The sequence below is a fragment of the Poecilia reticulata genome, chromosome 6 (assembly GCF_904066995.2).
Source record: "Poecilia reticulata chromosome 6, P_reticulata-male-v2, whole genome shotgun sequence".
Taxonomy (NCBI): Eukaryota; Metazoa; Chordata; class Actinopteri; order Cyprinodontiformes; family Poeciliidae; genus Poecilia; species Poecilia reticulata.
In genome coordinates this window covers 6,505,686-6,533,195 of record NC_088835.1, presented here as the reverse complement: position 1 = coordinate 6,533,195, position 27,510 = coordinate 6,505,686, and the positions used below count along the sequence as shown (strand labels likewise).

General features: G+C 38.1%; 2 protein-coding genes across 3 annotated transcripts; both read right to left on the bottom strand.

Moving 5' to 3' along the window:
* Positions 1-1,990: 1,990 nt before the first annotated feature.
* c6h11orf96 (chromosome 6 C11orf96 homolog) lies at positions 1,991-4,630 on the bottom strand. Its single transcript, XM_017305096.2, has one exon. The coding sequence runs from the start codon at positions 3,142-3,144 to the stop codon at positions 2,770-2,772; it is 375 nt and encodes a 124-aa protein (XP_017160585.1). The 5' UTR covers positions 3,145-4,630; the 3' UTR covers positions 1,991-2,769.
* A 2,019-nt stretch (positions 4,631-6,649) lies between these two features.
* Positions 6,650-26,685, bottom strand: alkbh3 (alkB homolog 3, alpha-ketoglutarate dependent dioxygenase). 2 transcript variants are annotated; one of them, XM_081607742.1, is made up of 11 exons: positions 26,526-26,685; positions 25,729-25,817; positions 24,910-25,016; positions 24,795-24,829; positions 24,604-24,651; positions 24,022-24,125; positions 22,010-22,098; positions 20,744-20,953; positions 19,267-19,365; positions 16,966-17,108; positions 6,650-9,190 (listed from the first exon to the last, which is right to left on the bottom strand). In XM_081607742.1, exons 2-10 carry the CDS (start codon positions 25,805-25,807, stop codon positions 16,983-16,985), a joined length of 897 nt encoding a protein of 298 aa, XP_081463868.1. In that variant the 5' UTR covers positions 25,808-25,817; positions 26,526-26,685; the 3' UTR covers positions 6,650-9,190; positions 16,966-16,982. The 2 variants fall into 2 exon arrangements, with proteins under 2 accessions (XP_081463868.1, XP_008408982.1); XM_008410760.3 differs by lacking the exon at positions 6,650-9,190 and having other exon boundaries at positions 16,346-17,108.
* Positions 26,686-27,510: the final 825 nt, after the last annotated feature.

Below are 27,510 nucleotides of genomic sequence, written 5' to 3'. Positions count from 1 at the left end.
GGTAGGCTAATGGATTATTTAAGTTTGGGGACTCTGGTTGTCATGCACAAATGCTGAGTTTGCATCTAGGGAACAATTTCTGTATTTATTTGGCAATATGTTCCAGAAAATTCTCCTGCTAAAACACCCAATAAGGGGCCACCAAATTATTATTAGTATTTTTGAATGTGCTGGTATTTCACAAAACCTTTACCTTCTTTTAGTGTGAGATTGTGCCACAGTGAATTTCTTGCTCTACTTTTCATGTTTATTAAATTCCATCTACAAAAAACATATTTAATTTTTGTAGATGCGATTTCATTCTCCATTTTACGTAAAATCGTAGCTCTGCTTTTAATTTTTTAAAAATACTTTTGATACTTTTTAAATCTCAAAGCACTATTGAATATTATTCTTTGCTCAAGTATCCTCCAGAGAATTATCCAGGAGCCATAAACGTCAACAGATTCATAAAAATGCAATTAAGGCAAGAGAAAAACAATAAATAAATAAAAAAAAACTCATCACAAGCAGGTTGCTTAGCATAATGTTCCCCAGGCTGTGGTTGGAATCACAGAGCAGATGCTAGAGACGACTCTTGTTTCAGAGAAAAAAGAAAAAAACAACAAAAAAACAAAAAAAAACACTGTACCAGATATATTAGTCATGCTGATTTTTCTGTATGAGGACATCACTCATTACCCTGACGAAATTAGGTCTGATTAACGTCACAGAACCTGGACGGTTTTTATTCACTGCCATGTTCGAACCTTTCCTGATCTGATCCAGCTAAAATAAACCCTCCATCTTCCATCAAACCCGTCCTCTGCTCTGCCTTCTGTTTGCATTGAAAACAAGACACACCACTTGGCTTGTTTTGGGGGATTTTTCCACTTGTTTTCGTCTCCGGAGCAACGTCAGAAAGATTAGGGCTGCGCAGACAAGAGGAATAATGTAAAAGAAACTCAAAGTTTTTAATGAACAGTGGAGGAGCTGGAGCCACTCTGTGATTGGCCCATTTTCCAGCAGACGTAACAGTGTTGTGGCTGAGTTCACTGGGAAAAAACAAAAACCTGACATTACTGAAAGTGCGTCACCGGCCAAGCAGCAGATACAGGTCAAGTACTGAGTGTTCGCACAAGGGGTCAGCGGAAAGTAATCGGCCTTTTACAACAAAAACACTGAAGACAAATGGGAAGATAAAGCTTTCATGCACTCTTCATTGGTGGAGCTGTTATGTTATTTGGTGCTTTTAATGATTAATTTGCCCTGTGTACTTTTTCTTTGTAGAGGTTCTGGGCTCTTGGCTGAAGAAAAACGATTGTTTCCTGGAAGTGAGGACTCTGATGACGTTTTTAATGTTACCTGATCCCTAATGTTTGGCCATGATGTATGTAATGTGCCAGTTCAATGCTATGAAGCTTACCGGAAAAGCTTACTGGTAAGCTTCCACTGCAAACAGAAAAGTACCAAGTCGAACATGATGGCTGTAAATGCTAACTCAATATTTGGAAGTGTGGTCAACACATTGCTAAAACTACAGGCAGACTACAATTCTAAGATCGCACACAATCTTAGAATTGAGGTTGTGAACAAGAGAGGTTCACAACCTCTCTTTCTGTTACCCGATTGGCCCAGGAGAAATTATTGAGGTCAACGGGAGAAAGCTCACACTGAGAGGCAAGCAAGATTTGAATCGAGCGAAATAGCGCAGCAAGACAATGTTGTCATGAGTCTACGTTAAGGTTGACTTATGTTAATGTTAGCCTGCATCAACGTTAAGTTATGTTAACATTAGTGTACATTAACATTGGCCTATGTTGATGTTTTCTGAATGGACCCAACCTCAGTTTACTGAAAAATCCTAAACAATGTTTAAAAGTCAGGTTGTACATCACTAGCCCTGTTACTGTGGGATATTGCCATTTGCTCCAGGTGCCATCAAAGTTTGTTGATTTATGTGTTTGTAGTTTCTTTAAAACTTCTCAAAGTGAATCTGAAATTGACTCAGTGTCCTTGAAAATATTTATTGAAGTACATAAGCAAATATATATATATTCACATATACAGTATATATACACATACAAAGTAATAGAATCACAAAATATAAAGGTTATTATTTGTATGAAAGTCAAAGTGACCAGAAGTCATAGACAACTTTACATCTAGAAATGTACTTGGTTATGCAAATAATAATAATAAATAAATTCATTTTGAAAAATAGAAAGGGAATTTCTGCTCAGAAATCAAAGCAACAGCACTGATTTCATTAACTGAGAAGCGGGGGAGGAAAAAAAAACCCTTTCTGAGTCTCTAGACAAGATCTGTGATGGTCCTCTACAGTTCCAGGCCCAGCCGGCTAACTTTTGCTGCAGGTCTTTTGCTTTGTCAATGTATTTACAGACAAATCAATCACAACGTTAACATTTTTAGTCATCCTTGCCCCATTCGCTCATCAAGTAGAAAAAACTAGATAGAAACAGACATGCTCTATTGCTCCAAAATGGGAAAATACCCTTCCTCTTCCATATTACTCCTAAATAACTACAGTAGGAAACAAGACGTTGTGCTGAATGTTGCATTGTTTGCTACCTCTACACATTATTTCTGTACAGCTGTAAAACCAGCCAGCGGTGGAGGTCTTTACGGAAAGGTCCGATGTGCATCTTCGAGCAATGTGCAGATGAGTTGGTGAGCTAAATGCAGAGTTTTGCGTGGCAGCAGTAGCTTTACACATAAAGGCAGGACTGCAATTTGGTTCTGTTCAGTCGACCTCCATCTGTGAAGTCCTCACTGGGTGGAGTCGGAGTCGCTGGAGTCCAGGCTGGCCTGTGTGGGCGTGGGAGTGCGATTGGTCGCCCCTGGGCAGTAGAGGGCCTGCGTGCTCCGCCGCAGGTTCTCCAACGACTGCAGGAAGGAGCGACGTGCCCTCTCTTCTTCCAAAGGGGAAGAGCCTTCCTCTTCTACCTCAGCAATCTCGGCGAAGGTGACCGGCTGGGTTTTGAAGCGGGCCTCCCGGGGTCGGCGGGAGCGACTCTTGCCCTTCGCCGGGCTCTTGGGGACGGGTAGTTGCTGGGGGAACTCCTCTGTGGCGGTGGCCATCAGGTGGGCTGAGAGGACGTGGAAGCCCGAGGTCTCCTCCGGCATCTGACGCACAGCAGTCATGGTGGAACGGGAGCCCGAGTGCAACAAAAATGTCAAGACAGTCTCTGCGGACACAAGTTTGTCCTCTCTTGCTCGTCTGGGAGCCTTGTGGTAGAAGAAGAGGAGAAAAATCTCTCTGTCTTAGAAGGAAAAAAAAAAGCCAGAGTGGACCAGGGTGCAGACCTCCAAGTCCTGGCAGAATGGAGAAAATCAGTCTTGAAGAAAAAGCGATTGTTGCCAGTGTCGACTGGGTCTCCGCTCTGTCTGCTTGCTGGAGCGAATGCCAACAGCAGCTCTGACTGTTTCTTTTATAGTGGCTCACTCCCCACCCTGTCTCTCTGTCTCTCTCTCTCCACACCATGTGTTTACCAGGGGCCTCCCTCCACTTCCCTCCTCTCAGTCAAAGACCCAGCCTCTGAAACTGTAAGCCCCTCGAAATAAACACGACAAGACAGCATCTGTGTTTCCCTACGCTGTGTAGTGTTTAACGGATATGTAAAGAAGGACATCCACAGTCCAAGAACAGTATGCAGAGATAATGTTTTAAGACCATGTTTAAAAAAGTAGCTTTTGAGACTCCAGCTGCATTTCCATTGACCATATAATTGAGCAATTTGCAGTTACGCATCTTCTAACAGGACTTGGTCCAGAGTCGCTTTGTATTTAGCTTAGTTCATCTCTTCCCATCAACTCTGAAAAGATTTCCTATCCCTACTGAAGAGAGGCATCCCACAGCTCCGTCCAGTATAGTTTGCATCCAGTCACGCTGTACCATCTTATAGTACAATCAAGTACCTATGTTGCCTTCAGTACTGCAAAAATGCAGTATAAATCAAATATGACTTAAAAGAAAATTGACTTTGTAATTTAATACAGTGAAATTGGGCCTCTGTCTCTTTAAGAAGCTCCTGCTCTTTCTGAATCTCCGCCTTCAGGAATTCATCGCAACATTGCTCCTATTAACCCTTTAACAATGAATTTACTAGCGGTTCAATGAGAAGTAGCGTGGATGGCTGCTCTGTGAAACAGTTTTTCATTGTTATAAGTGAAATGATCTGCCAGCGGAGCTAGTACTTTCTTTAAATCAATTTTAAGGAATTATTGACTCCTATATATTGCGTAAAAATTACTTATAGGGTTAGTTTCGTCTTATTTCAAGCACACTAAATATATTTGCACTAGAAACTAAACCAAAAATACTTGGTAAGATCTTTTGTTTTTGCAGTAAATAACCTGGACCAAAGTAGTGAAGTGTCCGCATCTAAATATATACAGACATATGTTTAAGTTCATTTTTTGTGCATTTCTTAATGCGACAAACATGGCAAAACGGGGAAAGGTCACGGTGCAAGAAACAAATGAGAAAGCTCTAGAAAGTGAAACAAACAGTTATAAGTCTTAAAGTGGGGAGTAGTAGGAAGCAGTTTTTATTTTCATTAAAAAAAAAACAAAAAAAAAAACAAACAGATTTTTGTAGGTCAGATCCAGCAGCTCTTCTGCCTTATTTTGCAGACATGTCTACGGAATGTAGCTTTGCATTATTGTCAAAGACTTTAGATTTTATGCTCAAATCTGACCAGATTTCCTCACATTTACACTGCAGTGTCTCATTTGCTGCTGATAAAAATACCACAGCAGGTCATGACCTTTGTACTTACTGCTGATTTAAGATTAGGAACTTAAATGTCAGCAGCACAGCAATAAAATCCATCTTCTGGTTGCTAACCAGCTTTCAATTTCCTCTGTTAATCTTCGGATTTGTTTCTCCGAAGAGATACTAAATTGGGGCCATAAAGTTTGTTCAAAAGAAAAAAAAAATTTGAAACTGAAAAAAAACCAAAACATTCCAAACTACTTTTCAGATTCAAGTTTAAAATAAACTTTTTTCTTTTTTTTGGTGCTACTCAGCATCCAGTAAAGAGACATGAGTGCAATTGCAGGTTTTACAATTTTGTGGTTGTAAGAAGCAAAATCTTAACATATGTTTCAATATATACCTCCTTGTTTGCTTGTTTTTTTTGTTCGTTTGATTATTTTATTTTCATGGCTGTTCTATTATCTGGTCAATTATTTTGTAGATCAATACCCCTTCTTGCTCTTTATCAGTTTGTAATGTTTATTGTAATGTGTATTGTATACACACTAGTTGGTGAATAAAAAAAAAAAAAGTCAGTTTAGAAAACAAAGAAGTTCAAGGGTTATGGACACAGTGACTTCCGTTTCAGCGCCACATTGCAAAGGTTTGCCCCAGAAACGTTTGTGGAGAAGAGGATGACGAGCCTGACCGCACAGAGCTGGTAGTGAGATGAGAAAAGCCTCGGATTCATCAGCGATCCCAGCAGCACTCCCAGCGTGTCACGTCAGCCTGGCTGTTACTGTAGTGACTATATTTATCAGTGTCACTGCTGACAGAGGGGAATGTCAGAGCCAGAGTGGACTGCTGGGATCTGATCACACGTTTTTCTTCCATCTGTGACACGGGGCACATGTCTATTCAGAGTATCTGCGTTTCGACGTATTTTTCAAATCTTGATCTAAAATATCAAACTGTTTTCATATTCATTCAAATTTCGGTAGGGAAAAAAAAGAGAAAGAAATGAGAAACTCAATAAAACAAGAGAAGTGTATCATGATAATTTGATGCTGATGTGTTAAAAGATGAAGTATTTCTAATCTGCAAAATTTATACCAATGTACAACGCTCAAAATTCCTTGTTTTAACCTTTTCATTATTTTTATATGGAAGTTGCTATAAGATTTTTGCTTTATTCTCCTAATGTTATGACCTTATTCTGGTAATGTTAACACTATTCTCATTTTCTTGCATATTTATTTTCATAATTAAATCCATAGCCTGGTCCTAATATTCAAAATCCAAATAAACAGAAGATGTACAACATGCTTGTCAAAAAAACAAACAAAAAAAGGGAAAAAAATCCAGATTTTTCCAAAATCAAATCTTCAAAAACCTAAAATTTCTATTAATTGCTCAAATCGATTCATTGCCCAGCCCTAGTGTGATATCTGTGCTATTTCATCAAAAACCTGTCTTCACAGGTGATATAATTATTTTCATTTTAACCAATGACCACAGTCAGTGAATCGCCAGTCCCTCTGACGGTAGAAAGTTTTTCGAAGCATGGCCTGATGGGATTTCCTCTGGGGTTTCATTAGTGATGTTATATCTTTAAATAAGTTGCCACGATTTCATCACACATTCATCTGGTGACGCGTCAGTGGAGCGCAGGAGGCAAACAGGTCATCTGCTCTCCTGTCTCACACGCAGGGACTTGCCAAAGCAAACACACCCTCATGCACTCAGCATGGGCGCAGCTTGTTAACGGGAACTTTGAAATGACCCCGCAGTTTGTTTTGAGTGGATTTACTGTCAGCAAGGGGAAAGTTGGTTGTTGCCAGTCAGGTGATACAACACGGCAGTCTAGACCTTGCTGTCTGTGAGTGTGTGCGTGTGTGCGTGTGTGTGTGTGTGTGTGTGGGCCCTTTAAAAGTATTCACATCTACTGAGTTTTTCCATACTTGTTCATTGTTACTTGACAAAAAACATCAATCACATTTATTGGCATTGCAAAGACCAAAAGAAAGGAGTGTATAACTGTGAAATGAAAAGCTTAGTTTTCTTAAAGAGGCAGCATGTAAAATCTACTTTTTTTTAGCTTTGCATCATGTTATATAATGTTTTTCCCTCATCAAAAAAATACCTCGAGTGTTGCCTTGTTTCTTTCATGCATGTTTGAGAAATCCTTTAATCTCCCGTGGCAGCCATTCAGCTGTGCAAAACGCCTGGGTGGACTTAGCCCCGCCTATAAAGGCAAAGCTCCTCCTCAGGGCTTTCTTAAAGAGACAGAGGCCCAATTTCAAGACACTAAATTACAAAGTCTAATTTCTTTAAGTCATATTTTTTTACCAACTGTTGAAGGCAACATAGTTACTTGATTGTGCTCTAAAATACTGCCCCTTTAAGATAGGCTTTAAAAATGCAGCATACATGTAGGTTCTCCCTCTTTACTTGTATATAGTTATTTATAGGTTATTATTTTACCAGATTAAATGACACACTAAAACAGTTACTCATTAAGGAGTCAATCAATATCAAAACTATTACCTTGTTAGGATGATTGCTGTAGCTCTATGCTAATAAAACGTTGACTTCACAACTTCACAGCATCCAAAACCAGAGGAACCTGAACATGTAATAACTCAACCATAAAAATGATGACTGCTGGTGGGGTTGGGATGGGCCTGGTGTCTCTGGGGCTCAGTGAATGAATGGCAGGGTTCACCCAGAGGTCACGTACAAACTCACACCTCAGGGCAGTTTAGGCTGGCCAGTTATGTCCATGTTTTTAGACTGTGGGTAGAGCCTAGAGCACCTGAGGAGAATCAGCATGTCTTTAGAGAGAACATGCTAACTGGGGCTAATACGGGAACTAGCCAAGGGCGCTAATATTTGGGGTGGAGGGGATACAGATTAAAAAAAAAATTTTTTTTTATTAATATATGTTTTTTTTGTACTTTGTACTTCCAGTACAAAGTACTTCAAAGTACTGGAAGTACAAAGGCTCATCTCAGGCGAGTTGTAATCATATTTGGACATTTTTATGACTGTAAACAATACTCAAGTATTTGAAAAATGATGAAGTTATAGTCATTTGTTTTGGGAACAACATGGAGTTACAGGCCAAGGAACGCATTAAACCTACCATCAGTTCATACCTAACGCAAATTACAGCACACCGATTGATGTGCTGTAATTTGCATCAGCAAAATATTTTTCTTTCAGTGGATAAGGCACCAAAACAGTTTCCACCCCAGAGGTCACAACCTTGCATTTCCAGCCCTGATTGTAAATGTTTCTGAAACGCTGCAACAGGAAACATAACTGTACTGCAACAGACAGTGCAGCAGGCCAAGTGTTGTGTGTTTATGTCCAGTGGGATCAGTTGTTTTCCTCACAGCAACAAGGCTGCGTGTGCGGTAAACAAGGACACAGTTTGGCAAAAACAAACTGGTCATTTCTGCTGCTTACACACTTATCAGTCACCAGAAAATTAAGAAATAAAAAGCACATTCTAGCCCAGGTCAATGAGTTGTGCCCAAAACAAACAAAAAAATTGAGTCATCCATTATTTTTACATGAAACTTTTTCTGTCAAGTAGAAAAAGTGTCTTGGGAGTGACGTCTGGAGCTGTGTAAAGTTGGTCACCTCTGACCATCATTTGCTAAACAACTTTAGAAACTATTTTTAAATGTAGAAACATTAAAACTTACTATTGCAGATCACAATCTCTTGCTCCTTCCAATTTTTTGTACATTTAAAGCAAAATATAAATACATTTTTGCATATTATTTACGTTTCTGTAACATAACTAGCCACTACTTTCCTCTCTGCTGTAGTGACTTGTTTTCATTTTTTTTTAAGCACATTCATGAAAGTTACAATCAGGAGTAAGGAGAAATGGAGAAGCAAAGAAAATACTGTCACAATACACAGGGTAAAATGGAAATACAGCTGATTCACAGTAATACATCAAATTATACAGTTAAAAACAACTATTCTTCTCTTGCCACAAATGAAGCGCGGTTAGCCAGGTTATGCCAAATCCCTCATCCAGCAGCTGATGACATTTTCAGGGGAATATACCCAGCTGAGAGCAAGAGGCAGCCGAGACATAATCCCCTCCAGTCCTACCGACTGGTACTGACCCCAACATAAACACACGGCTGGGGGAAAAAAAACAAAAAACAAAGGTAAATTTAAAACTAACACTATTAATCAAGGCCTTTAGGGAAAATGCATTTTGTTTGTTTGGATCCATCCATCAATCCATTTTCTTCCGCTTATCCGGGGTCGGGTTGCCCCCCGAGGGACACGGTCAAACGCCTTCTCCACGTCCACAAAACACATGTAGACTGGTTGGGCGAACTCCCATGCACCCTCCAGGACCCTGCTGAGGGTGTAGAGCTGGTCCAGCGTTCCACGACCAGGACAAAAACCACACTGCTCTTCCTGAATCCGAGGTTCGACTATCCGACAGACCCTCCTCTCCTGGGCAGATTTTGTTAAAACATATTTATTATTTTACCAGATCAACTGAAATGATAAAATAGTCATTAAGGAGTCAAACAGTATCAAAGCTGCTTTGTATACCCTGCTAGGGTCTTTGTTGTAGCTTTACGCTAACAAACTTTGGCTTCACAGCTGCTCAGCATCCAAAACCAGATGAAATAATTACCTAAACATGCAATAACTCATAACAAAGATGACTAAAGGTCTACAGGAAGAACAAGTCAGAACATTCTGCTACCATGACAGATAGCTAGAAAGCTAGCTAGTTATAGAAGTAGCTAAATAGACAGCTAGATTGATAGCTAGGTAGATAGCTAGCTATATAGCTTGTTAACTAGCTATATAGGTAGATAAATAGGAATGTAGATTAAACTTGAGGCATCTTTCTAAAGTTTGTTTAAAACTGCTTTCAAAGAAGGTCTCCTCTCAAACAAAGTGTTGTTACTGTCCAGGTTCCAGGTTAGAATGTGGAAATCATCTCATGAAAATTAGTGTCAACATCAACGTTGAAAGAAACGGTACACTTCACAGAACTGGGACATTTGCATTTAGAATTTGATTATTTGGTTGAAAAACCATTTCTTGGTAGCAACTTGAAGTATTTTTTTTTGTTTAAAGTGTTAAGAGATCACAGATGTTTTATATACAGATACAATAACATACTCCAAAATTAGCACCAATTGCATTTATCCAACTAACCAACCCTTTATTCACAATGATGGATGGATGGATGTTTTAACAGAATCTTCAGCAAATATTGAACTACTCCTTCAACAGATCTTCGTATAGGCGAACTTAAACAAGATGTTTGCTGTGCAGCAAAATGAACCAGGAAACATGGAGCCATCACTCAGCATGAACCTTCCCACACTAGTGCTTGTGCTGGCCACAGTGATGACCTTTGGCTGTACAACAATTAGCCAACCTGTTTACAGACACCAAGAAGTAGAAAAGAAAAACATGCAAAAGGTCAAAGATGCAGCAAACATTTTATATCGTTGTATAATTGTAAACAAAATAATAATAATAATAATAATAGAAAGGTATATATCAAAATTCATATTTTGCATCCAAAGCAGCCTTTTCATAGATTTACTTCTGGATTGAACATGCAAAATAAAAAATGCAACAAAAGTTTCCAATTTAAAAGAAACACAGTGTTAACTTATTGTACAGTGCTGTGAAATGTGTATTCTTTACTTAATATCGTGTTAAGAGGGGGGTGGTGAAAAAAGGAAGAAATATAAGTGAAAAAATTATCCAGGGCCGAAGGGTGAAAGGGTGAGGAACACATTCCCAGACTAGCAAATCTCCTTGCAGCCATTGTTACGGGACACTCCTGCTAGCACAGCAACCTAAATGTCAGCAGGCTCCAGAGAGCAGGAGAATTAAAGGTGCAAAATCACAGCATGTCTTCTTTCCTTATGAACAGTAAGAGTCTACTGTACTCAAAGAAACCAAGCACAAATGTTGTGTACGCCATATGACAGGTCCAAAACCAGGGTGAGCAATTTGTCCAAAACTGCCATGTGAGTAACTATGACTACCATTCAGGGTCATATTATTAATATTTAAGCTAAGAAACTAAATACAAACAAGATATGAATTGATATGGCAACACCATTCAAACAATCATGAATGCAGAGAAGTGAAAATGGCAAGAATTAACAAATGTAAATAAACATGTAAATGTTCAAAACACAAACACAAATGAAAACCACATCACCCTGGGATCATGACAGAAAGTTATCTTTTAACTTCTGATAAATTCTTTGAAAACCGATGAGTTTGCAAGGCCAACATAAAGTTTATGCAAAGACCTAATATTTAATGTTTATTTATTGTTTCTATAACTTCTGCAATTCATTCTGTCCTGGTAATGCAAACGTTCTGAGGTGAATCCTGACCGCTGTTTGTTTCATTAGAGATTGTTTAATTGTAAACTTTTATTAAAAAAATTAAAAATTAATTTGATTTCAGTCAGTTTTGTCAAAATAATGTATATCACAGTAAATAACAGAATGTAGTGTCGTAAGACAAGTAGTTTTTTTGGGGGGGTTTCTTATCGACTGACTTAAAGGCAACATGGAGAGAACACAGTTATTTATAGAATGAGACTTGGACAGTGGGTAGCACTCCCATCAGGAACACAGTGTCTGTTTATGCTGCATTTTCACAAAAGCAACAACATTGAAGTCATAAGCTTTTAAGTCTTAAGTCTCAAAGCTAAATATAAGAAATGATTTGGTTTGTCATTTTATTCTGTTTGCAATTAGGGAGGAACAAACAACATTTTGTTTCTGCGAGCTCAAAGCAAACAGAGAGTCAGAAGCCAGAGAATATGAAGCAAGTTTGAGCTGAATGTGGAGTGATTATTAACTTGTGCTACTTTGAATTGTAGTTATTGGGACTTTTCGTTACCCACTACTGACCCTATGCAACTTCGTCACCTCGTCATGTTGACATCGGGATGTGACACCTGGTGTATTGAATGGTCTTGATTGTTTTCCCAAGTTGTTGTCACCAATGCAGCCATGGCTTCTACTTGTTCAAGTCGATCTAATTTGTCTGTACAGGTAGCAGACCTTGTTGGGGCTCAAAAGTTGGAACTAGCTTAGAAACGGATCCATACCTTCTCCCTTATGTTAGTCGATTTGATCAAATCTCCAACATACCACTATGTCATAAACTGTGTCTTCCCTTACAATCGGGGGAGACTTAAAAGTGAACAGAAGTCTAGATGCTAACCAGTTCTGTCGTACATGCTAGGCTACATTGGCTACAAATAACATTCCACCAAAAACTAAAAGTGGCTGGAAAACAGATTTTTATCTCCATTTTTTGGCATAAAAATATACAGTTAGTCAGTCTACAGACAATCAAATCGCACACCAAGTGCAGCCCTGAAAGGTCAATTAAAGTATCACAAAATATTTAGACTACAATCGAACGTGATCTCACAGACACTTAAGGAGCCACTGATGATGTTAACATGGGGTTAGCGCCAGCTGCTAACGCTTACAAAGGAAAGACGAGTATTTAGAGAGCGGCGGATAGATAGTGGCGACAGAGAGAGAAACAAAGTGACTTCATGTTTTCCATGATTCCACCACGAGACAGAGCCACTAATATGTAAATATGAAGAAGGGTACAAATTTCAGCTTCCCAAGATGCTCAATGAAAAATGGGGACATTTTTGAGAATTAGTGTAATCCATTTAGGGCTGCAATTAATTATTAGCTATTGGTTTGTCTAGTGATTAATTGATTAATCAGATTTTAAAAATTGGCACATTTTACAGATTTGTCATTTAAACAACATTAGAAATACATTAAAAGAAAGAAACTTTTTTTTTTTGGCAGAATTTGAGACAGACAAACATGTAAAAAAGTTTTTTCCCCCCCTCAATCTTAAATGCAAAACGTATTTATTTTTGTACAATTTTGGCTTAATTAACGCTCTGATTGTGTTGTTCTTTCAGCAATTGGCCTTGTTTATTTTTATTTTTTAGTCTGCGCACTCCAGTTAACGATTAATCGATTACTCAATTAGTTGACGACAAATTTCAATCATCAATTTGTCGTGATTAATCGTTTCACCCCTAAATCCATTATATCCAGCCAAAGTGCCTATTAAAACGTATTTTGGGAACTTCATGGGAGATATGTCAACCAATTGAATACCAAGGCTGTAATTTACATCCGATCCAGCAGAGAACTCCAGCTAAATAAAGAACAGGAGATACCAACCCTCTCAGAGGTAGATCCCTGAGTGGCAGCTGCAACATGATACAAAAGTCCAAACAGGATGAAGTAGACAAGGAGGGTGCCAGGAGGTAAAGACACATAGGAAATGACCCAGGCCAAGGGTGGACTATTCCTGTGTTGACGACTTCTGTTGTGAATGTTTAGGACATTTCCCTGCTTGAAGATGTTTTATTTTAAAAAATGGATCATTAGCAGGCTCATAAAGAGCTTCATGGAAGGTTTCTAAGATTGTAGAACTAATTAAAGCAGCGTGACGGAGCGGGGAAATGCGTAGACCATATGGGATTCTGTCCGTCAACAACCGTTACTGGAAAGTGAAGAGTAAAGGACAGGAGTGGCGGGAACAGAGCGAATCCAGAACAGCTTCCCAGCAAATCAGGACAATTTCAGGCTGTGCTTAACAGTAAGCATGAAAACACAGACTGATTCCCAGACTGAGATAAAATAGGAAGCCGTAGTAACCTCTGGTGTCCACAGGTTCAATGTTGGTTATCTAAATGCTAAGGTTCACAGACAGTCCACCTCTTTTTGTCGGTGTGTTTAGATTAGCCTGTAATTCTAAAACATAGCAAACAATCGACGTCATCGTTCACAACTTCTCCTTCTGTTCGCTGATTGGCCCGTTTGAAATTTTACTGGAGGAATCCAAGTCAATGGGAGAAATTCCAGATGGAGCACCAAAGGGAGATGAGAATCGAGCAAAATTGCGTAGGTAGACTAACAAGGGTCTAAATTTAAAGAGAATGAACTTAGTCGTTGTAGTAGCTTTAGCTGGAATATCAACGTTTGAAAATAGACACGTTTAGAAATAAAAGTCTGTCATGGCGCTTCGTTAAAACTACCAGAAGAAATTTCAGAATTGCAATAACATATAAAAAAGATAAATAAAACACAATATCATCCACCATTTTTATGCTCTGATTTATGAAATCAAATGACAAAACAATGTTTTTCTCAGTGATTTGCTGTTATCGTCATCGCTGTGAATCTTAGCTGGAACAATCGGTGCTCAAGGTCATCTCGTCTGGAACATCAAGGCGCTGCGCCGAAATTAAATCTAATGTTCGTCTCTAGTTAATTTAATGTGAGATGGTGCTTTTTATTTTGTACAGAATGTTCCAGACCACACACCCGGACACTTCAAATTCAGCAGATTTTTTTTTTTCTTTTTTTTTTTTTCCTTTTCACTACTTTTTAAGCAGTAATCTCACAACAGGACAGGAACTGTTGCACATTTAACCACAATCAATGAGAACCCCCAGTTGCCTAATTCTCAAATTTCCCCTTTTTGGACACAGAAATGTGTTGTTCTGCAGTGAGCTGCGAAGACAGTTTGCTCGGCTCAATGTTCAGACGTACGAGACATGAAGAAAGTGGTCAGAGAAAAGAAAGAGCCAGGTCAAGGACGAGAGAAAGTTTTGGTGGCCATGGTTACACTGTTTGATGTAACTGGTGGAAAACTGAGGTAAACACAAGCAGGAGGGAGTTTGCTGTGTCATGCTGAGCACCGGACAGAACTACACCGACACTGATCCCATTATTTCCTTCTATTTACCATCTTATTCTACAAAAAAATAAAATTAAATAAACATTATGTGCGGCGTTTGGTGAAAATATTCATGCTCACAAGAACTCTCCTCAGACTTACAATTGACAGGCAACACAGTCTAATTTTGAGCATCACTAAAAAGGCTAAACTCACTGTTTAGTTTTGTTGTGAGGTCAGAAGTCAACCCTAACCAATTGTTGTCCAAACTTTTTGCTACAGTTTTGGCCACAAAACTGTTTTTTTTAAAGGGGCAGTATAACATAAAATCAACTTTTTATTAGCTTTACATCATGTTTTAATGTTATTGCCTAATCAAAATCATACCTGGAGTGTTGCTTTGATTCTTTCCTGCATGTTTGAGAAACCTCAGCTGTTCCAAACACCTGGCTGGACCTAGCCCCGCCTACTGAGCTCATTCAGACTAGCCAGCAGCAATAAGCCAACACCTGGTGAAACGACACATCAGAGCTCACTATAGGAGACACTTTTCAGTGAAACTCTGGTAAAAATGTTACTAAAGGGTTAATAGAGGAGCCATGGTGTGATGACTTACTGAAGGCAGAGTTTCAGAACAGGAGTTTCTTAAAGAGACAGAGGTCCAATTTCAAGGCCTTAAATTACGAAGTCAAATTTTTTTCCAAGTCATATTTGACAACTGAAAGGTAATATAGTTAACTGATTGTGCTACGAAAAGGCACTATGTTCCTGGAAAATACATAATACCCCTTTTAACTAAGAATACAGAAAAAGTAAATATTTATTTTTATCAAACACACAATATCACAAAAAATAAAACAAAATAAAATAAAGAAAAACTCCATTATATGGTTTTTATCAGCTGGTTCTGGTGAGTCTTAAAACAGCTTTGTCTGTAAAAAAGTAAATGACTTAAAAACGTGATTTTCTTTTTCACCAGTCTTAGCCGTGAAGCTGTCGGTAAACCATGTTTGTGCTGCATAGTTTCCTCATGGCAGCCTTTTCTCTAATACATAGTGCCGAGAAGTCGTTTAATTCAGCTTCAGTTTCAAAACAACCTTCTCATCTTGCAGGAGCTGAGAGATGTTACATCACACCTCAATACAAATTTACCAGAGGATAGTTGGGTTGTGACCAAGTTAGAGTTCCCATGCTGAAAGGGGCTATTAATAAAGTACATGGAGAGCCCAGAGGAATGATCGGCTCCCCACCAGCGGGTCGAGGTTGTGTATCCAGTGACCCGTCGTCTAATTGTGTAAACATCGAGTCGTACAGTTTAGAAGATGGCTATCCTGGTTGGTGACTAAACGTATGTAAACTTTTGAATTCAAGAGGAAAAAAATATCTCTTAAAAATATTCTTTAAAGTTTTCTGGCAGCTAGGAAATAGAAATAATTTTGGTAATTCTAACTGACCTAAATCAAGAACGGTTTGGTCAGATTTAACTTCAGGCAGTGAGAAAAAAAACCCATGTATGTTATGTTTCTTTTTAGTCAGTTATGTAAATATCTTGGTTCCAGCTGTAGATCTATTTCATTAAGTCAAACTAAATAAATCAAATTTACTCATTGTCTGATAAAAAATAAAAATAAATCAGCTTCAGGTTTGTCTTCAGTTCCCTACCAAGCAGCAACACTTTCACTTTACAGAAAAGATTTGGAGAGTCGATCCTTCATTTACATAAGAATGTTTAAGACAAAGACTCTACAGCTCAGCAGACGGATTTGGTTTATGTTGTCACATGACACAAACTTCAGAATATGAAGTGGCTGAAATAATTTTGCAGTTTCTCACATTAAGTCTCATTTTTCTTTCTCTAAAACAGAAAACTACAGACTTCAATTTCCAAAAAGCTTTTGTGTTTTTATTATTTTAGGATTTGAACATTTGTCAAGAAAATTAAACAACCAAAAAACAAAAATAGTTTTGTTTGATCAATTTTTCCAACAACGTTTATCCCCACTAATAAACTCACTTCCTGTCGCTAGCTGACCCGAGGGGCTAAAAAAAAAAGAACGTAAAATGAACATTCTGAGCAGTTTCTTTACACATTAGTCACTCCAGATCCTTCTTACACTACTAACCAACACAAACATTTGAAAGTCATCCAAAAACAGTTGTCCAAAAATATATTTTGGCCAGATTTTACATCGAACTGATGAAATTCATTCATTAGGGTAGAAATCAGAAAAAAGTATATTATTTAACATATTTAACACTGCAGGAGTCAGTGGATGGAGCTGCACTTTAAGTTAGCAAAGTTACCACAAAAAAATATTTTAAGGTTTTGAAAAAGCAGCAGCAGCCTCAGAAATGTTGAATACTACTTTCCTCGACCAGTTTTCTCTGATTATATAAACTAAGCAGGACTGTGTGATAATTTACACTGCAACTCATACCTCCTTCTTCAAAAACATATCTTCATTTAAGCGGTGAAGTTTTACTTCACCAGCATTTAGTACCTGACTCAGAGAGGAACCTACGGGTTCTTTGCTGTGAACCTCATCTTTGTGCCGGGCCTGTGGCCCTCCGGCTCCGGGTGGACGGTCCTGAAGGTCAGGTTGATGCGCGGGCCCCGGTCATGGTATTCCTTTGCCACTTGATGCTGATGAAGAGAAAGAGACTGATGAGGAAAGCATCTGAAATGCTCCAGGAAGAGTCTGATAAAGTATCGGGAAAGTGGGCAAGTGTCTGCTAATGTGCAACACTTACAGCTGCAGAATGTAACTTTTATAAAAATATATATATTCTTTTTACACATTTGCTAAAACTGTCATTATGTTGTGACGGTATAAAATGAGACAGATAATCTGTGTAAAGGTGGCTTATTGCCGTCTGAAGAAATGAACTGCTCCTGATGGAAAAACAACCAATCAGGGCCAGGGGGAGGGAGGGTCTTAGCGCTGTCAATCAACCGCATGATCCCGCTACTAAATGTGCTAATGGTGGAGAAACAACTTACCATTCCAGGAAAACCGTTACTGCCATCATTGGTGGCTATGCTAACTAGTTTTTAGCATTCAAAACAGAAGCTGTGGGATCAGCAGTGCGTACAAGAGCATGATTGACAGCACTAAGACCATGACTGACAGCACTAAGACCCTCTTCCTGGCTCTGATTGGTTGTTTCTGATTAGAACAGGGAGAAGGATTTTAAATAAATGATGGGTTCAATTGGTTTAATCTGAGGAATAATCCGTCTCAACATAAATGTCCCTCTTTGTCTTTAACTCCACAGTTAAGACCATTATGTTACCTCTCTGAGTTATCTAAAATGCAAAGATTCTCAAATTCAACACTGTTTCATAAAATTCAGCGTCATACAGTAAAACCATCTGAGCCTCAGCTCTTCCTGGTATCTACGAAAGTCAACACCGCTCCGCCATTTTGATGAAACATCCGAGTCTATTAAAAAAGAAAGGTGGGAAAAAAAAAGCAAAAGTAGAAAACAAGAAACAGTGGCGTGAAATAAATGGCATCCACCAACAAGACTTACTTATTCACCTCTCAGCCTAAGTAAATGTCATTCACTCTTAGATCAGCTTATTTACAGTATGTGGACCTTTGGTGATCCAGTATGCTTGTTGATCCTTTAAATCTTCTACACACACTCACACTAGCATAAAGCACAACTTACTCTGTTTTTAAAACGGAGCCCTTTAAGCAGGGCAGACATTCAGACTCTCACTGCTGATTAATGACCTGAGTGATCTCCTCTCCCTGAACTCAATCTAAAGCTCCACTGATGCCTTTGTTGGGTCAGCTGGAGAGACGTCAACATAAAACAGCCCTGACCTTATCTTATGTTCTGTTAGCGCTCGCAGCTTTTTCCCTGGCTCTTTACTTTCCACGTGTTTTATTCTCTTGCTCTTTAGTTTGTCACTTTACGACTCCACTAATTCTGTTTAATGAGAGGGAAACAAATGGAAAGCTTTGAAAAAAAAAAAAAAAAGAAACCTCATGGGGGAGTACAAGCAGTGTTCATACAATTTTTTATGTGAACGTGTGCTAACAATATTAAGAGCTTTCGTGCACAATGACAATGAATCCATTCTAATTCTGATTCTATGTGGCGTTCCTCATGGCACTGTTTATGAGCCTCTGCTATTGTGACCCAGAAATGTTGCTTTCATGATTAAACTCCACCACTTTTTACATAAACAAAAATCACAAAAGATTACAAAAATTCAGATTTTAACATATAAACATATTTTCACAGTTTTTTTTTTTTTCATGTCATCTTTTTTTTTTTTAAGTAACTGTATGGCACCGATTGTAGAAATAATTAAATGATGATGCTAATAGCGCTTTGTAGTTTACTTTAAAACGGCTGCTGAGTGCTTTATTTTGCTTCAAAAAACACAAAACTCTCATAAAGTTTGGCATTTATAAGCTTTCTGTGATTTTTTTTCCTAAACAAAGTGAAATAAATCAACCCTTAATGACACAATGCATTAACCTTTGTTTTTGTCACAAAGCTATGATTTTACCCATGTGAAATTATCCTGCAAACCGTATCATACCCTCACTCTATTGCGCACTTTAAGTTTCCTCCACTAATTTAAACCAAGAAGCTGCCTGAGTCTAAAATAAATGTCTCTTCTTGAAAGGTGAGGCTTTAAACTCCCTGGGAGGAGCAGATCTGTCCTGGCCGCCCGTCAGTGGTGGAAAGAACTCAGTCAAAGCACATGACTATTTACTGTAAACATTGAGGCTTGGTTGTGGAAATTTTGCACTCTTGATTAAAACTGAGTTAAAACCTGCCTGCCAGTCGTCCTGCGTGGCTCCCTCCATCAGCAGCAGAGTCCCGTGGCTCAGAGGAATCCGGATTCGCTCCACATACGTGTAGTCGCCGTTGTCCTCCTGACATGGAAGCAGATCGATGCAAAACACGGACCGAGAGTTATAAACTCAGACCTTTAAATCAGAGTGTGTAAAGGAATACCTTTGACTTCAAATGAGCGAGAACCAGCAAACGATTTTAAATACACTTATAATACAAAATGCCAGGTTTTTAGTATTAAGTTCTCTATTTATCAGAATTTCCAAAACAGAAGATGATTTATGGATCTCTTTGTTTCTTGTCTTATAGATTGGAAACACTCACTCTATCTATCTTATTTTTTTATTTTTTATTTTTTTACAAAGTTTTAAAAATGTCTTTATTTCAAACCCCAAAAATAAAAATAAAAACAGTGGTTCTGTAAAAATGAAAAAATTCCTATAGTAGATATTTAACTTTTTTCCTCAACAGGCCATGTAATTTTTGCGGCTCTAAACGAGTTTCATTTCACTGGAATGAGAGTGAAAATGGCTATATGGATTGCTAAGGTGGGGTCTCCTGATTTATATCTAAAGCATCTTACCCGCTGAAACTTGCATTCAGAGAAATTAACAGCCTTTTCACCTGACTTCAGCTGTAATTAAAATTACATTTTCCCTAAATGTGAGCCAAATTTTGGCCCTGATGCCCAAACCAAACTGAAGATTAAAAAGCAAAAAAAAACAAACAAAAAAAAGACAAATAAGTGACAGATCTAACAGAATATTTTTAGGGAACTGTAAATCTAGTGTTCTGCCAACAAACTGGTCCTAAAAGTGAGCAGAAATTTATAAAAAGAAGAGTTTCTGTAGGTTTCACCAAATCAAATTTAAGACTTTTTAAAGTCACCACGGATGGAATTGAAGTCCTATGTGTACGCAGAAATGTACGAACATTGTACAGCCAATGACAGTCTCAAAACAGCTACCTAGCTAGCAAGAGAATACTGAGGCTACTTAGCGGTAGCCTCAACCACAATATGCTTCTGTTGGTCTGAAACGCCACAGAAATGCACAAACATCATCCAGCCCACGGGAGATAAATTTAAGCAAAAAATGCTAGCTAGTTAGCAAGGATATATTAGCAGCTAGTTAGTGAAAGCCTCAACCGTAACACATGTCCGTAGAGCCGAGTGTTGCTCAAACTTTTACCTGACAGAAAAATCCCACAAGAAAAAGAAAAATAGAGAATATACAAGATCAAACAATCCAAAATTTAAAACCTGTGATTGACGTATTTAAGGCCAACTTGGTCTTTTTTAGTTTATTCAAGACATTTTTAAGGCTTTAAATGTAGACACGTGAATTTAAAACTTTTTTAAGGACGTGCGGGCACGCTGCTTAATAACCATGTGTAAAAATGAAGCAAATAGTAAATATTTGAGAAAGGGGAAAGCAGCTGTCGTCGCCCTGATCTCACCATTGAAGGCTGCTTGCGAAGGCTGAACGCTCTGGTGTCGCCCAGACTCAGAGACGCGATGGTGGGTTTGGCGCCCAAAGAGGCCTCGTCGTCGCTGTGCCAGCCGATGCTGTCGTGTCCGTCTCGATACAAGTTACACAGCAGCGAGTTGAAGGTGCAGCCGCTGGCCTGCTCCACCGCCTCTCTGAGGGCGACCAGAAGCGGATGCCACTACGTGGAGAGGAGGAGGAGGAGGAGACGATGATAAAATGTTTCAAGATGGGAATATTGAGAACATGGTCACAGAGCTGTTAATCTACGGTGGAGTATCGGGAACTAAAACAAAAAATAATTCTGAGAATAAAGTTATAATTTTACAATAATAATATATCATACAAGAAAAAAAAATGATGAAATTAAACGAGAATACGCTCATAACACTACAACTTTATTCTGGTAAATTATAGTTCTCGTACTTTGACTTGGATCTCGTATTATTTTGACTTAATTTTAATAGTATTATGGCTTTATTCTCATAATATTATGACTTTATTCTTGTATTTTCACTTTTTCTTTGCATGGCCCTAATTGTAAATCTGTCAAAATAAATAAATAAAGAAATATGCGACAAGAAATTAAGATAAAAACACAGCTGTGTGAAATAAATTTGGGTGTTCTTTCACTTCACCCCAAAACTTCAGTAAAATGTAAAATGATATTACATCACAGATCATCACAAAGCAGCAGAAACCGCTTTGTATTGGAAAAAAATACCCTAAAAAATGCAAAAAAAATAATTATTATTCATTTTTAAGAAAGGAACATGAACATTCCATTGCCTAAAAGGGAATAATGCAGCATTGCTTTAGTGGACGCTTGATCATTTGTAGCAAATAATCCATAAAAATACCTCCAACATCAACATGTGAATAGCTCAGGCCTTTCTGCTCACTTATCAATGCAGTGTGGAGCTGAACTGTTGATTACTTTTTGGATTCACCGATGAACAGCTGGACAGCGAAGGCGCTTAACAGATTTTTCTTAAACAGAATTTGAAGTTAAAACTATGAGATGAGTTGAGGAAATAATAAATCATGTATATATTTCTGTTCAGTTTTTGCTCACTTACTGTTCTGACTGTGCTGTTCTTTCAGCAAATGGCCTTTTTTAAGAGTCTGTAAACTCCAGTTAACAATTAATTGATTACTGGTTTCAATAATCGATTGATCTCGATTAATCAGATCAGTCTGATTAATCGTTTCAGGCCTGATTAATCATTTCAGGTACCTGTGTGTTGGCAGCCATAGTGGAGCGAGAGTATGTATACGGTAACTCTCCGAACCAGCAGGTGAGCCTGGGCTCTTCATACGCCTCACCTGGACAAATAGAAACAATCAAAGCGTCACAATAATGTTTATTAGAGCGAAAGCATTTAATTATTTTTTTGCTTTTTAAAAATTCAATGCACTTCTTTAACACAAACATCAAAACTGTGGCAAGCCTTAAAATCCTTTCTGAATTTACTTCACAGAAAACAGCAGCAATTTCAAAATAAAGGCATCCCTAATGTCTTTAAACAATATCAGTAAATAAATGTAACCTTTTCGAGTTGAACAGAACAGGAAGAGAACTGGTCCTAAATGGGGTTTTTTTGCTTCTGGCAAACCATTTTGCCACCTAAGCGTGTTTCCAGCCGACGGCAGAGCGAAGCGGACGACCGAATCTAATTCGACTCTCGTTCACTTGTTGCCTTTGGGCCTCTCCCGAGAAACGATTCTCTGGCTCTTTGCTTATTTTGGCCGATCCTCTGGTACAGAAACACGGTCAAACCAAAACAAACTGCATGACAGGCCATCACTTGTACTGGGACTGAATTATGACAGGACCCCGGGAACGAGCGCTTATAAATTTGAGAAGGAATTTAAACACTTCTTCCATAAAAAGACGGGATCAGAGGGAAAGAAAAAGTTAGAAGTCTGTATGTGGCTTAATTTAGACGCCAAGTGGATGGAAAAACTGAGTCAGAGCATTAAAGTGGCTCAGTAAAAAAACAGACAAAAATATTAGCAATAAGTATTTTAAAGATAAAAAATACCTTTGTAAAAATACCTCACGTTTGATTTTAATTACGTTTTCCGGTCAACCGCGATTCCGAAATTGTGTTGTTTCTTTTTACATTAGTGTAGTAGCGACGATGGTTTGTGCCCATTTGTAATGGAAACGCAGGCTGTGTTAATGAAATCAGACGGAAAATAACATTCTAAGTCCATTTACAGATGAACAAGTTTACAATCCTGTGGTCCAAATGGGCAGCCCGTGTGCAAGAATAATGGAAAGATTTTTGCACACGGGTTGGTTCATTTTACAGGAAGTCTGTTTGCGACCCAACTTCCTTGATTTTATCCACGCAGAAACAACGTCTGTTCAGACTTGTTCTCTCTTCAGTTTGTTGTTGTTTTCTGGTGTTTCTTCCTTCCCTTCCCCCTGGCTAAAGATGACAATACTTTATTAAAAAAAGGAAATGCTAAAGTGGAAGAAGACAGCCTGGAACTGTGACCCTGAGGCCATATAAAGCTTTTTATAATCTCAATGTTTCAAAAAGAAAGAATAATACAAACAAAATGGCAGAAACAAAAGCACATCTTCTTTCAGCAGATCCTTAAAACAACACCATACGTATGTTGTTGACAAAGAATGAAGACCTTATAAAACCTGACCCTGACCTCTCACCCCCCACTAGGCTTACATTATCCTGCTGTCACGTCTGAAGCGGCGCTGTCGCGGAGCTACTCATCAGATGGATGAGAGCCAGCAGGGAGGGAAAGGAGACTGGAGGGAAAAGTGCGGCTTCAGCTCAACATGATGCCTTCATACAGAGTGAATATTGTGGTTTTATCCAATTTAATCAATAAACCAAGTTCATTTGCACATTTCAGCAACAAAGTTCAAAGTGTTTTATATCTTGAAAGCTTCAAGCTTCTCTTTCTTTTTTTTACAGTCGTCAATTGTGAGTAACATTTTGTCGAGTGTCATCGTCAAAATCATCTCAACACACCGGACATGTTGGTCGACGTTCCAGTTATTATGGGAAATAATAAATCATGTATAAATTAAGGCAACTCTGATTAATAACTCTGTTAGACAAACATCTGCGAAACCTGAAGTAAACAAACGTTTAAATGCGAACCCAAAGCAAAAAGCTGAACTACTAAAGCTATTCTAGATTATAAACTATGCAATTCCCCCCCCCCCCACACATTGTGCCCAGATGGTCTGGAGTTGGTCCTGCTGGTACCCACCCAGTCTGTAGTTAGTCTTCTGGGACCACGGCAGCTCCGCTAGCAGCTTACTGAACATCCAGTCAGCCTCCTCTGGTGTGAGGAACCCGGGCCGCAGCCGCATCCTGAACACATTCAAAACAAAAATAACATATATATATATATATATATATATATATATATATATATATATATATATATATATGTAATTGATACTAATTGATTAAATATCACAAGCGATCCTTCAGATTCATTGACAAAATCTTTTTTTAAGCATCACTGTAGTGAGGATAATGATGAGGTACAGGGGATGATGTAAGTAACAATCAGTACGTTTTAATTTATTTACATTTGATGGAGATAAATTTCATTGTAGCCTCTTTCTGTTACATGTACACATAAGACACGAACTAAGACATGATGACGTTTTTATTTGTCTAAATTCAAAAGGTAATCCATGACCGATTGTTTGAGTGATTGCTGCCACCTAGTGGACTCAAACAGCCACTGCAGATTGGTTTTAGCTTCAACAAGTATGGTGGATTGTTTGTTTAAATGTCTGGTACTTAAACACGTTTCCTTCCTCACTAGCATCATACTCACCGGGACACCCCAGATGGCCCGAGACTTATTTCATAATCACCCAAATGTCTGTTGAAAGAAATTTTTTTGTTATTCTTTGTTCATCTCTGCTTAAAAGAACTGAAATCTTAAAAATATGCCCTGTAACAAAGGGTCAAATATGTGCTTTCAATCCAAATAAGTCTTAAAAACTGAACCAGAGTTTAACTTACTCTATTACTTTCTCTGGGGGCACTTCTCTTATTGGCTGCAGGGATTGAAATGATGGGAAGTTTAAGAGTATTTTAAACTCAAACTCAGCTTACATGGATCAGTTTTATAGTTTACCTTGGAGGGTTTGTGAAACTCAAATGCTTTGGATGTTTTCTGGTTGCCAAATCCCCATGTACCAGAGGCGGCGTTAACATTTTTGGGTTGATTGTTTAGGCCGCCCGCTGTAAAGGGGGAGAAAGAAAATAAATAATGATAATAACAATAAAAAAAAGGATCACATTTTCTGTCCATCATCCTTTGTTTTTAGAAAGTGGTAAAATGTGCATTTCCTTTGATTTTGAATAGTTCAATAACTATAGAAAGCAGAATTGTGAGTCTCCAAGAAAATAAAATATTAAAAGGGGCAGTATTATGTATTTTCTGGGCACCTGGTGCCATCTTGTAGCATAATCAAGTAACTATGTTACCTTCAGATGTTACAAAAACATGTATAAGTGTTGATCTTGTAACTTGATGCTTTGAAATTAGGTCAATTTAATATAATTTTACATAATACTACACCTTTCCTTCAGAGTTTCTGCCTCACAGAGCAGTACTCCCCTGCTACTCCTCTCCTCAGCTCCTTCAGACTAGCCAGCAGCAATTAGCAAAAGCAAAAAAATAAAAAATATTAAAAAGTTAATAGAGGAGCCATGTTGTGATGACTTCAGAAAGAGCAGGAGTTTTTAAAGAGACAGAGGACCAATTTCAAGGCATTAAATCACAAAGTCAAAACTTTTGAAGTTATATTTGACATGTACAGCATTTTTATGACAACCCAAGGTAAAATAGCAACTTGGTTGTGCTATAAAAGGACACTATGTGGCTGGGAATTGCATAATACTGCCACGTTAATGATCATTTTCACAACTGAAAAGGAGACCTTAAAATTACCAGTTTGACTGTTTGAGGGTTTTGGCAGCTGTTGGGCCCAGGAACCCTGGACTCTTGTACGCTGGCGCTTATCTGACATCCCATCCAATCTGCAGTCAGACAGAGAGACAAATAAACTTGGCCTATCATTCACATTTAAGGTCATTTCTTCTCAAATTAAACTAAATAACACATCCATGCTGTTGGATATCAGTGTTTTTTATTTTATTTTATTGAGCAAAGTCAATGTCTTCCTTTGAGAATCCTTCCATTGATTTGCTTAGTTGTAAGATAGAGGTGGTGTGTCTTTGTCCACAACTAAACACTTCTGAGGTAAAGATGTGATTATGTGATTTAAAAATTGAAGAAGAAAAAAAGAAAAGAAAGCTGCCTTTTATGAACATGAAAGCATTTTTGTGTTGTTTTTTTTTATGAAGGTAGGTTTTTATCTCGGTTAAAAACCGATTTACAACAACACATCAGAGCAAATAGAAAAACCGAGCATGACCTGTAGATGAAATTAGATACACAGTAAAGTTACAGAACATTCTAGCTAGTAGCCTTACGTCTGTAACATCAATGCACTCGCTATTAATACGCCAAAGTGTTCTGAAATTAATAAAATACGTCGTCAGATAAGATGCCCTCAATAAAGTGACTCTTCTGAAGCTTTTAGTCAAAGACTGTCCGAACAAATGTAACCAAAAAGACTCATGCATTGGGGGAGAAAACAGCCAGTCTGTTAAAAGTTACGCAAATATTATTATAAGCTGACAGACTTATGAAAATCATCAAAATAAAAACCTTCAAATACTCACCTAAATAGCAGCTAAAACGCCACAACAGAGCTAAGTCAAGAGAGACTTACAATCATACTGATGTATGTCAGCCATTGCTACCGTGTTACAGAAAAATAGGTCCTACTTCAAACTATCAAGCCTCATCAAGGTTCCTATGCAATGTTCATGTCTATGGTCTCAGTCACGTAATAAATATACCCAGTTCTTAATGCGTGCACTGTACCTAAAAATAACACCATATTTTCACCTGCAACAATTGAATTGAATTGAAGTACTTTTAAGTATATACATTGTATCTGTTTTACTTCATAATCACTGTTAAAGACAAAAATATAAACTATTTAAGACCAAATCGAAGCAGTTTAAAGATCTGGACATTTACGTAACCAGACCACTGTCTGTACTTCAACTGAACTGTACAGAATAAATTTCAATATTTGTACATTTTTATTTTTTACACTTTCAAGTCTCTTAAAAAATAAACATCTAAAAATGCCTTTGACACACTAAATGGATCAGGACACACTAAATGGATCAGGACACACTAAATGGGTCAGGACGCTGACAGCATGTTGGAAAATTTCTATTACGTTAGTTTTGGGAAATATCGTCTCTACTGCCCAGATATTGAGCAGTTAGCATGTCATGGCAGTCATGACACTGCTGCCCAGTTTTCAGAGTCCTTGTCAGATTCATTGCAGGACCAGAGATATTTATCCCACCTTTGGGATAAATAAAGTATTTCTGTACTGGCACAATTTTGTGAATAAAATCTGAGAATAAATGTGAACCAATAAAACACAACAGATACTATTGCTGTCAAATCTGACTTCTTGTGATCACCTTCATGTATCTGTTCTGGCTTAGACCAAATCTCATTGTGATTTAAAAATTTAAAGTCTAAATGTAACACGAGATGAGGCAGATAAACAGTTTTCCTATAAAGTCAAGTTGCTTCTCGTCATTAATACGTTTATCAGCAGGTATGTGAGGTTGATTGACA

Coding starts and splice junctions, on each gene's coding strand:
- c6h11orf96 (XM_017305096.2), bottom strand. CDS start 3,144: ATGACTGCTGTGCGTCAGATGCCGGAGGAGACCTCGGGCTTCCACGTC.
- alkbh3 (XM_081607742.1), bottom strand. CDS start 25,807: ATGTCAGATAAGCGCCAGCGTACAAGAGTCCAGGGTTCCTGGGCCCAA. Junction 24,830..24,909: donor AGTTTCACAAACCCTCCAAG/GTAAACTATAAA, acceptor CAATCCCTGCAG/CCAATAAGAGAAGTGCCCCC. Junction 22,099..24,021: donor GAAGACTAACTACAGACTGG/GTGGGTACCAGC, acceptor CTATTTGTCCAG/GTGAGGCGTATGAAGAGCCC.